At 42.2% G+C, this 11,323-nt stretch overlaps 2 protein-coding genes across 5 annotated transcripts; one reads left to right on the top strand and one right to left on the bottom strand.

The window, feature by feature from the left end:
* The first annotated feature begins 1,790 nt into the window (after positions 1–1,790).
* trmt61b (tRNA methyltransferase 61B) lies at positions 1,791–6,389 on the top strand. 2 transcript variants are annotated; one of them, XM_046063224.1, is made up of 7 exons: positions 1,791–2,882; positions 2,986–3,088; positions 3,983–4,173; positions 4,352–4,443; positions 5,789–5,985; positions 6,092–6,175; positions 6,266–6,389. In XM_046063224.1, the coding sequence occupies exons 1-7, from the start codon at positions 2,094–2,096 to the stop codon at positions 6,298–6,300; spliced, it is 1,491 nt and encodes a 496-aa protein (XP_045919180.1). In that variant the 5' UTR covers positions 1,791–2,093; the 3' UTR covers positions 6,301–6,389. The 2 variants fall into 2 exon arrangements, with proteins under 2 accessions (XP_045919180.1, XP_045919181.1); XM_046063225.1 differs by having other exon boundaries at positions 6,095–6,175.
* A 284-nt stretch (positions 6,390–6,673) lies between these two features.
* spdya (speedy/RINGO cell cycle regulator family member A) lies at positions 6,674–11,063 on the bottom strand. 3 transcript variants are annotated; one of them, XM_046063227.1, is made up of 7 exons: positions 10,934–11,063; positions 10,056–10,352; positions 9,911–9,969; positions 9,740–9,825; positions 9,441–9,612; positions 8,902–9,256; positions 6,674–7,256 (listed from the first exon to the last, which is right to left on the bottom strand). In XM_046063227.1, the coding sequence occupies exons 2-7, from the start codon at positions 10,306–10,308 to the stop codon at positions 7,195–7,197; spliced, it is 987 nt and encodes a 328-aa protein (XP_045919183.1). In that variant the 5' UTR covers positions 10,309–10,352; positions 10,934–11,063; the 3' UTR covers positions 6,674–7,194. The 3 variants fall into 3 exon arrangements, with proteins under 3 accessions (XP_045919183.1, XP_045919182.1, XP_045919184.1); XM_046063226.1 differs by lacking the exon at positions 10,934–11,063 and adding an exon at positions 10,733–10,927; XM_046063228.1 differs by lacking the exon at positions 10,934–11,063 and adding an exon at positions 10,733–10,927 and having other exon boundaries at positions 8,898–9,256.
* Between the last annotated feature and the right edge of the window lie 260 nt (positions 11,064–11,323).

Raw genomic sequence — 11,323 nt, forward strand, 5'->3', positions numbered from 1 at the left:
AACAAACAAACAAAATAATGTATATATGTGGCCAGCTGATGATACACGGAGCAACTTTTAGAGCAATCGTGCAGGGCAACGTTGCCGTCAATGTGATTACTACCGTAATCCCCTTCCCCAACCACTCCGCCACCCAACCCACACCACTGCTACCCGTTTCAAAACATAGTCGGACTTGGCACTAGCAACATTGCCCAGCAACATTGCTCAAAAAGTTGCATAGCATAAGCTTAAGGCACACCTGTGCAATACCCATGCTGTCCGATCAGCATCTTGATATGCCACACCTGTAAGGGGGATGGATTATCTCAGCAAAGGAGAAGTGCTCACTAACACAGATTCTGACAGATTTGTAAACAATATTTGAGAGAAATAGACCTTTTGTGTACATAGAGAAAGTCTTACATCTTTGAGTTCAGCTCATGATGAATGGGGGCAAAAACAAAAGTGTTTGCGTTTATAATTTTGTTCAGTGTGTACATATATACATAGGCTATATTTATTTCTCTAAAATGCAAAATGAAAAGAAAATATCCTCAACTCTTCCACTATTACTAGTACCAGTGGTACTCCAGTGTAAAAGATTTTCAATTACAAGAAATTACAAGAAAAAGACCTGCATTTTAAATATTACTTAAAGTATCATTAGCAAAATGTAGGCTTACTTGAAAATATCAAAAGTAGAAGTAGGCCCCATCCGTTCTGCAGAGAAATGGCTAGCATATCACTGAATATTTTATAGATTGTTTATATGAATTCATTACTGTGTATGCAGCATTTTACTTCTGTAGTTGGTCAAGGTGGAGCTAGTTTTAAATACCTTATATAGCCTACAGTTAGCGATATTGTCCAGTGGTTTCCAATCCAGTGCTCGGCCCCTCCAAAGGGTCACAAGATACATCTGCCGGGGCTGGTAAGATGCTTATTGGGGTACGAAAGAAGAAAAAGCAAAGTTTTACTACAAACCTCTGTAGTATTTTTTCAAAAACCTTTTAACAATCTTTTCTTTTTGTATAATGTTACCTCTCTGGTCTGATTAAATGAAACCATCTGATAAGTTTAGAGGAGGAAAGTCCCTTTGTTAGAACCTCACAATGTGACATGGGGGCCCAGACAAAAAGAGACCACAAGTCAAAAAGGTTGGAAAATAATATTTTATTCTTAACAATGTATTTTGTAAAAGTCATATGTGTTTTGTGCAAAATATTCATCTGAAAACTAATAATAGCCGTCAAGCATATGTAGTGGAGTAATATTTCCAAATAATTTTGTATTGGAGTAAAAAGTAGAAGAAAAGTAGCAGAAAATGACAAAAAGGTAAAGTAAAGGTAACAACATTTTATTCAAGTACCATATTTAAGTTAATGTGTCTTGTTACATCATCTGTCAGTTCATTTTCCCAGCTTGACCCCGATGACACAGTTACGACATTTTAACAGTACTTGGACGCAGCAACGACACATGAAGTTTTCTACTGTAAATCCATGTGCAGAAGAATACAATTAGCGACACAACAATTTTTGTTTTAGACTTTTGTTTTTGATGTGTAATATGCAAATTAATTTCACATTTGCATATCACCAGCCATTTAATTAATGAAAGTGAGGCACATTTGCACATTGCATGAATGCGAAAATCTAATTTCTTCAAGAGAAAGACCCAATTTTCGATATCTGGCGCCGTTTGAGGTGTGCAATCATTCATTCTCTAAAACTGGAATGAGAGCTTGGAATGAGGTTGCGATATCGCCCTCTGCTGGTGGACTTAAATCACTACCCCTGTCGCTCAGTTATGACGTTGTTCACGTGCGTTTTTCCAGCATGGTGACCTCCTTGGACTGTAAATACAGCTAGTTTTTGGAGCAATGAAGACGAACGAATTGTTAGTTGTTGCACTGTAAATGGAGTAAGTGCAGTTTCAACCAGGTAACGTTATACTCTTATAATCAGGATGACAACACTTCGCAGGGATTCATATTATTTAACAACTACAGCTGTCATTCTCTTGAGTTCCATCTGCTTTTAAATCACATAACTAACCGGTAGTACATAGTCTTTACTTTTACTTTGTATATTATGTTATAATCTGAAGTAATGGCTGTGCAAGTGCCATTTGCTGGACTTCTGTTTATGCACAGACTGGTGAGAATTAGCACATTCAGTCAAAGACATCTCAGGAACAGGGACATGCTTGTAAAACTCCAGAAATGTAAGAGGGAGATCCGAACTTTTTCAACTGGTTCTGTGAAATGTAACGAGAATGAGGGAGAGAACTCAGACTCTCACACCCAGCTGAGCTCCAGGCAAGCACTGCTGTCCAGAAGGAGGCGGCCCCTGTCCCCCCTGGAGAGGATCAGTGGCCTGCTGCCCCCGGATGCCCTGAGCCCTGAGGTGCGGCAGCTGAGGGAGCAGAACCAACAGGACCCTGCAGAAGACACAAACATCCTGGTGCCGGTCACACACTGCACACTAGAGGAAAGTGGACATGAGGCAATCCTTAAAAAGGATGATTTAGAGACCCATCCTGCACCAGATGCAGTCCTGGAGCCAAACACTTCAGAAACTCAGTTGAACGGAGCATTTCATGAGGAGAAAAGGTTGATCGCACCCACTCTTCCTGGGGAGAGAGGGCTTGCGTTCGGGGAGCTGCTCGTCGCTGAGTTCCGCAAGAAAAGGCAGGTGGAGTTCAGGAAGATGTTCCAGCTTCAGACAGGGACACGTTTGCAGAGCAGCTGGGGGATCATCCTGCATGACGACATAGCCGGGCAGCCTGCAGGTAGCTTCCTGAAGACAAACAGGGAGGTTCCCATCCTAATTCGGCGGGCCAGTCTGGAGGATTATGTGCTGTATATGAAGAGGGGGCCAGCCATCGCCTACCCCAAGGTATGGTGTTTGTTTGTGTGACATAGACGCAGTTTCAGCGTGTCTCAAGGTCATTTGTTCTTCTCACAGATATTGTGCGTGTTGTTTCTGCCTGTCTTCTCAGGATGCAGGTACCATGCTTATGATGATGGATGTCACAGAGGGAGACTGCGTGTTGGAGTCAGGCTCTGGTTCCGGGGCCATGTCTCTGTTCCTGTCCAGAGCAGGTCTGCACCAGCCATAGTGGCATTGTCTCACTTTGGCTTTTTTCCTATTAAGATTGAAATGGAAGTGTAGCGTTTCAGAGTTTAGATACACTACATGGCAAAACACACTCGTCCCAGTCTGTCGGTCTGTTCTATACACACACCATCTACTGCATGTCTGTCCATCCTGGAAGAGGGATCCCTCCTCTGGTGCAATGATAGAGGGTGTTGTATGCTGTACAGATTGTAAAGCCCCTTGAAGCAAATTTGCGATATTGGGGTATATAAATAAAATCCTTTATAGTCTTCTGGCCACTCAAAGCACTTTACACTACATGTCACATTCACACACTGATGACAGAGGCACAAACTGCTCATCAGAACAGGAACTAACATTCACAGCAATACAGGATTCAGTATCTTGTGATACTTCGATATGCACACTGGAGGGACCGGGATCATACCACTGATCTTCTGATTTGTGGGCAGCCAACTCTACCCCCTGAGCCACAGCCGCCCCAAATAAATCTAAGAAGAGGGTGTGAACTCCAGACTTTAAATACATTTTCTAGGTAAATTTTTCCACCAATCAGAGGCGGCATTATTCACTGTACAAAGTAAAGTTCTGCTTAAATTGAAGAAAGAAATATCTTGTAAATTGTAAAATAAGGGGATAAGGGGAGAACTCACACTCACAAAAGGCAAAATAGCAATTCAAATAATTGCATTCAAAAAGCAGATTTATCAGGATGTACTGGTAGTTTGTGTGATGCAGGAAATGGCTGAGGTGAAATGTCATGTTTCCTCAATCTACTGCTTCTACAAAAAGTGATCTTGGAAAGGAATACTGTACGGACGTAGTGTTTTCCTGGATGCTATAATGAAATGCCGGTCGTGTGTGTGTGTTTTTCCCAGTTGGCTTTAAGGGCAGCGTGCTGAGTGTTGAGGTCAGGGAGGACCACCTCAGTAGAGCTATGCTAAACTACAAGCGCTGGAGGACATCATGGAGTCTGCGACGTGGGGAAGAGTGGCCAGACAACGTCCAATTTCACAACGCCGACCTCTGCGTGGCCTCCTCGCTCCTGGCTGGTCGGGGATTTCATGCGGTCAGTGTCTAGTTTTAAAGGTGGTTTTACACAGAGTAATTCCTAAACAGAGACTGTGACAGTGTTCAAACTAACGACAATACAACATCACATGTATCGTCATCATATGTATTAGGACTGTGGGTATTAGATTTTGTGACACCTGCTCATTCATCGGATTGGATTATGTCTGTTGCAGGTTGCTCTTGATCTGATCAACCCTCACCTGGTTTTACCCACTGTGATTCCACATCTGCACCCTGGAGCAGTATGTGCTGTCTACCTCGCCAAGTGTGTATCTCCACTGTTTCAATGTCACCTTTCAAACCAGACCTAAGATGAGGGGCTAAATTAGGTTGGACACACTGGGCTCTGAAAAAGTGCGGTGGCTTCATATGTAGTTTATTCAAAGTTCCTTGAAGGAAAAGTTTGACACTTTGGTAAATACACTTAATTGCTTTGTTTCCAAGAGTTAGATGAGAAGACTGATACCACTCTCTTATCAGTGCACTCAATATGAAGCTACAACCAGGACGTGGTTAGCTTAGCTGAGCGCACAGACTGGAAAGAGCTAGCCTGAGTCCAAAGGTTATAAAATCTACCCTATATAAAATTCACTAACTAAAATGTAATACCTCATTTATTTCATTTCATTTCCATTTAATAAACACAAAGTTGTGGTCTCCTTGGGTCCTGGTGACGACAGGACTCCACTAAGTTATTGTAGGTACCAAATCCCTATCTGCACATACGTAAAAGTGGACCTGTCTGTTAAAGGTTACCATAAATGTGCCTATTTAAAATTACTCGTGTGTTTTTCAGAAAGGCTGACAAAGCGTCATTTGATGCAAAAGGTACCATTCTACATCCGTATGAGACGCACTGTCTAGACCGGAAGTGTTAGTAGCAAGCTAGGTAGCTAGCTATGTTAGTATAAAAGGTATTGTCAGCTTCCCAAAATCCCTTACCCTAACCATCATAGGGGTGTGTGCCTAAACCTAAGTCAGCGATTCTATGCATGTTGACCAGCTTAGCTGTGCACATCGGCCCCGGTAGGAGCTAGGATTAGCCTCCTTTGTGTTGCTACTTTGTTAGATTGTTGTCATTATTAGAAATTAAAAATGTACTGTTGAATAAGGTTTTTCATATCTTAAGTAAATTCCTATTACATCATAGTGAACAGTTAAATCTCCAGTGATTAAAAAAACATTTTGTTATCTTACATCATAGGCAGCCAGGCAAGCTGTTTCCAGTCTTTGTGCTACGCTAAGCTAGCCAGCTGCTGGCTCCAGCTTCAAATTTCATGGACAGACTCTTGGCAAGAAAGCTTAGTTCCCTAAATGTTGAAGTGGGGAGTGTCTTGATTTAAATACTGGATAAAGAGTGACATTTGGTGGGTAAACATGATTACAGCAGAGCAAAAAGAAAATGGCAGTCATACTAATTAGTATCTTGACAGTGCTAACCACACTCATGCTGGCCTTGGACACAAACTGAAGCATTTGTAATTTTCACCTGTGTGCAGAAGTCCTAATGAACTGCATTTTCACTTTACAAGAAGTCTTCACATCATTCACGTAAAAGTAAAAATAGCTAAAGAAAAAACAGTCTCACTGACTATCCTTCTATGATACAGTATAACACAGGTCATCGACCTGCTGGACGGGCTTCGATGTTCGGCGCTCCCTTTGCTGTGTGAACGCATCATCGAGGTTCCAATCCGAAATTGGTTGGTGGCTCCGGCTCTCCAGAAGAACGGAAGGTACTGCGCCAGGAAAGCTCCGATCCTGGATGAAGACCAGAGGGAGGAGACATCGGAGGAGACTGACAAAGGTGACATAAAGTAACATGACAGACCACTGCGCTTGTGTTTGTTTGCCAAAAATGTTAATGATTTGGAGTATTCCCTTTTAGTTGAAGTTTCATTGGTATATTTCAGCAGAGGTGACCACAGAGGAACACCCAGCCTTCGGGAGTATTCCCTACATTGCCAGACCTCATCCTGAACAAATGACCCACACAGGTCAGATATAACCACAATCCTAGTCCCAGTCTAACAGTTTATAGATGATGATGTAAATAAATGTTCAATGTCTACTTTTCCATTTTTCAGCATTCCTGGTGAAACTGAGGAAGTATGTGCAGTAGCTGGTCGGCCTACCTTGGGACAAAAAAGATTGTCACTTATCAACCAAATGACCTTTACTGTAAATAATTAAAATAAATGTCAAAATGTCCACTATGGTGTATTTTAATGAAAAGTTTATGAAATTGACTCTGACGCTAGTGAACCATTACTTAATGAACAACTCCTAATCAAATTTTTTGCAGTAGCTAAAGATTACTTAATTAGGAAACGAGTGCAGAACGGCATAATTATACTTAATAAGTAGTTCCTTATGGAGGATGGGTTACTAAAGAACAGACTGGGAAATCTGTTATATAGGTAGTAATGAATCATTAGGTAATTAGCTCATGAATATCTAAAAAAGCAGGCTGTAATAAAGATTGTCAAAAAGACAAAAGTTCAAGCCTTTATTCAAAACTCAAGAGGCAGGGTTAGATCATTAAACAGGCACACTGGCAACAATACTAAAAAAACAAAACAAAACACACACCCAGTAGAATCCCAGTATGTGACAGACTGTGTAAAGGACATGTGTTAATCAGCTGAGAATTTCTTAAACCATCTGTGAATAAATAGCCGTCATAACCCCCCAGAAGTGCTTCAGTAAATAAATATATAAATAAATAAATAACAATAACTCCATGTAGGTCAAACAAACCTTTACAATACTCTTTGGTGTGCCACATTAATCTTACTGCATGTTTCCTGCACAGTCTGGCATTAGCTCATTCTTCCAGCTGCTTACAGTCACTTTTAACAGCTAAAGTTGTTCCAACCAGCTGTGTTAAAGCAGTAGCAAGTTACACTTTTTGCACTTTTACTTCAGTGTAACTGTGGTATTAAAGAGGTGAGGCAGTAACACACAATAGCTCGGCCAGCACAAAGAGTAGTTGCTGAGGTCATGTGATGCTGCTCTACTCCTCACTGATCCAGTCCATGGAGGTGTCATATGTGGACCCACAGGAAGACTCATCCCCTAACAAAGAGGGAAGAGAGAAACACGTAGTTTAGTACCAGTCAGCTACCCTGTTTTAGGCCAATCCTGTCAGTCCTGTAAAGACATGGTGGTTTTGAACTCAAGACAACCCTGATCCTGATGGGAGTTTTTTCCTTAAACTGTCTAAAATAAGTAACAAATGATATTATTATTATTTTGGTTTGTATCAAGAGAATTTCAATATTTTGCAAAAAAGTATATAGTATCTCTGTGTGTAAAAGTGCGAAAAGGTCTGGAAAAAAGCTAAATTTCTGGGTACACAGACATGTCCTCTGAAACTGCATTATTAGGAGTCGTCAGTGTGCTAGGATAAATTCCATTCCTAAACCAAATATTCAAGCATCTTTTGTAATTGTCAGTATTCACAGGGCACCACCTTTTCCAGTTTGACTTTCTAATCCTGCTTTGTGAAAGACCTCCCAGGTGGAATCCAGCTAAATCACATCTACACTTTATCCAGACACAAATTTTGAGAAAGTGAGATTTGATTAATATAGCTGCTGCTCGAGGCTGATGTCACTCTTAAATTCATATTAAACCTAAAATCCTGCCGGGGTGATTTCACCGCTGTGTCTGTCCTCTTTTCAGATGGCTACTAGTGTGTGTTTTTTGTTTTTGTTTTTTTAAAGTTTGTGGCTCCCCCTACAGGATCTGGAGTCTCTTTGTCCCTTAGCCTGTACAAGTGGGAAGGAGGTAACTGTTAATGCACAATAATTTCTAAGAGCATTTTAAATTACAATACGTTGGGGATGCTATGTCACAGAAAGAGTAACGTGGTGCTGAGGTCACACTTAGGGCTATATCAGGGTGTGAGTGTGTTTACATTTTATTAGGGCTGCCCCCTAATAGCTGACCACACTGTTAATCGATGACAAGAGTCTTAGTCCACCGGGTTTTGATTGGTCGGAAAATAGTTGCAGAAAAAACCCCAACTGCCTCAAACTCCATTCTGGAGCTGCACTGTGTTGTTACAGTTAGGATTAAAGAGTCAGGGGGCCAGTTGCAACATGGACCTTTTCTCTTATTACACAGAAGTCACTAACAATATAGGGCACTTAACCGCTAACTGCTGCTGACTGTAGCTGCCATTAGATAGCTCATTTAGCAGTCCTATTAGCTGACTCCGTCTGGAGTGGGAGCTCGGAGCACCTGGGAAGAGTTGGTGTTTGTTTATACCACTAGTACAGGAGCTATGGACCGGCGGGAGGTTGAAGTTTTCAGGCCTGGGCCGACGGTGGGACTGGAACGGCCACCGGAACCGGAGCCACGTGAGCAGGCAACGGAACCGAACAGGAGAGGTGTGAAGTGGGAAAAGAACGAGTTTTAATGTAACGAGTTAATTTGTATGTAACGTTATACATCATCCATCGTACTGATAAGTCAGCGAGTATTTAATTTTGTGAAGTCGGAAGTTATTTAGTCCCGTGTTTTTAACAATGGCACTTGTATGATGTTATACTGTGTTGAAATAAATTTTTAAAAATGTTATGAAATCAGATTGATTTCCAAAGAGACCAAAGATTTTCCTTGTTGACTAGTAGTTTGTTGTAGCTATTTAGTCCAGCCCTAGACTTTACCCAGCTAGAGCTGAAGGTGGAAGCACACTTGTATTAGTGATACCTACTGGAAACCTCAGCACAGCAGCAGGAGGAATGCTGTGCCTGGCTTTTAGTCTTCACCGCATTCCTACAAGAGGCTACAGCCTTGGGTGGGGTGGTCTCCAAAATCAGCATGGAGGAGAAAGGGTGTGAAAAGGCAGGGTTTGGGGCCTGCACAGAAGAGCATCTGGAGAGAGAAGAGGAGCCCGGGCCCGGATCTAAACTGGTGCCACCGTTACAGAGGGCACAGGAGACCGGGGAGGCCGAGGGCCCGCGGGGAATACGTGTGTGGTCTCGGTCACCATACTGTCGCTGGGCGCCGCTGTGGTGCTCTGACCGCTCTCGTTGCCACACGACGTGAGACGGCATAATGGCCATCACCTGCAGGAAAGTGACAGGGAGACACAGACCAAGAAATAAATAAATACAGCTCCAACAGGAAAGAAAACAGCAGAGATGGAACTTCTGGCATTAAACCAAAGCAATAAAAAAACTGCACTGTGCAGCAGAAAATTCACAGAGAATAACCATTTATCAGTCTCCTCAGGCAATTATACTTGTGTACCTCTTCGCAGCAGCGCCTGCTGACAGCAGCTCTGTACTCGATGCGAGCCCACAGCTTGTCTCGCTGCTTGAGGAAGCGGGGAAACTGCTTCCTCCAGTTCTTGCCCAGTGCCCATGGGAAAATCTCATACTTGCTCTCCTCCTCGTCCTCCTCCATGGTGTTGGCAAGGTACCTAGAGATGGAGCACATGAGCCAAACTTAGGGTCACAGTTTTGCCTGCAGTGGCACACAAGGTTCACACCTCATGAGAATGATTCAAAAGCAGAAATTAGATTTTTTTTATTTTATTTGCAACTTACAGTGCAATGAATAAATTCTTTCTGGTGTACTCAGCAATACTGAAGCGGGCCCTTTTGAAGTACACAAAGGTCATGGCTAGAAGGTACTGAATTAGGGAGAAAAGTTAGGAGTCAGTTAACTGTAAGCATCATAAAGCCTCAGAGAGGTTTAGTCGCTTTCAAAACATTTACCTTGTCACTCATTTTACAGCAACAGTCCATCCACAAAAAGTCCTGGATCAGGCCATCATCTGTAACCAACCATCATTATTTAAGTGCCAAGTATTCTTCACACCTTCAAGTTTAACAGTAAGTATTTATAGGGCTATTCATTTACCAAAAAGTCTAAAGAATGACGCCATTTCCTGCCGCTGGATGACAATAGTTGGGGTCACGGTCATTTTGGCATAACACATCTCATTCCGACACTGGCTGGGCTGGCTCTTCCCTGGTGGGCCCTGGGCGTCCTGGCTATTGGCTCTTTTGAGCCTGAGAGCCCTTCTGATTTGGAGGGAGTGTGAACTGTTGGGTCTGACCCGGACAGTTACCGAGGGGGGAGTCTGGCACCACCTGTGTGTGTGCTTCATCATGCTTCAGTTTAGACCGTCTGTAGTGAAGAGGTCTGTGGTAGGTTCTGAGAGGAGATGCAGAAGTAGGAGGTGGGGGAAAAAATTAATAAATAACATTAAATGCTGAGCTGCATTCCAAACGTAAGGTTCCCCTCATACTGCTTGTTTAGCACACACAAAACATAATTAGGGAAGTTCAACCTGTATTAAGTTACACAGCACCAGACACCAAGCTAGCTGTCAACCAACTTTAACGTTATCTCATTGTGTGTATTAACGTTAACGTTACTTCCCAACTGTTAACTCTGGCTCAATAAACTTGGCAAACCGAAAGTTAGATAAAGTAACTTAGGTTAACTGTGACAGAAGTTTAAACGACAGCAGCTAACCTTACGGTTTGAAGTGAAAGTTTATATCAACCTAAACACTTAACAACGTCCCTCACCTCCGCAGATCTCCCTTTGGACGTCAGTGAATGAAGCAGATTTGAGCAACTAACGTTAATTTACTTACAAAACCATCAGAAGTTGACGGATTTCAGTGTTGCTAACATCAGTATCAGTGACAGGACTGAATGCTAACAATTAGCAAGGTAAATAAGTGAAAACTGAGAATAAAGCAGCCATCAATCAATCCAGGCACTGACCAGGGAAGATGGTAGTTTCAGAACGCGCTTTAGGATCCGCGCCAATCGCCCAGCACCTGCACGCGGGGACGCGCAGATTAATCGCGCCGTTCTTCCTCTTCTTGGTCAAATAACGTTAGGCTAATGGCTAACCACCCCTCCACTCTCTCCTCCAGCCTATAATTACAATCGAAATATAAAAGCATGTAGAAATACAGACTCACATAAAGACACTTTTAGATAAAGAGAAAACTAAAGAATAGACCAAGTAAATAAAAATGTTTTAAAAATAAGTTTTTCAAATCATTACTGAAAACCCACTTTTATCTTTCCACAATCTAGTCTAATAGTAGTTATCTAACGTTAACGTTAGTAAAATTAAAAATCAGAATTCTCTCTCATTATCATCTT

The sequence above is a fragment of the Micropterus dolomieu genome, linkage group LG11 (genome assembly GCF_021292245.1).
Source record: "Micropterus dolomieu isolate WLL.071019.BEF.003 ecotype Adirondacks linkage group LG11, ASM2129224v1, whole genome shotgun sequence".
NCBI classification, from domain to species: Eukaryota; Metazoa; Chordata; class Actinopteri; order Centrarchiformes; family Centrarchidae; genus Micropterus; species Micropterus dolomieu.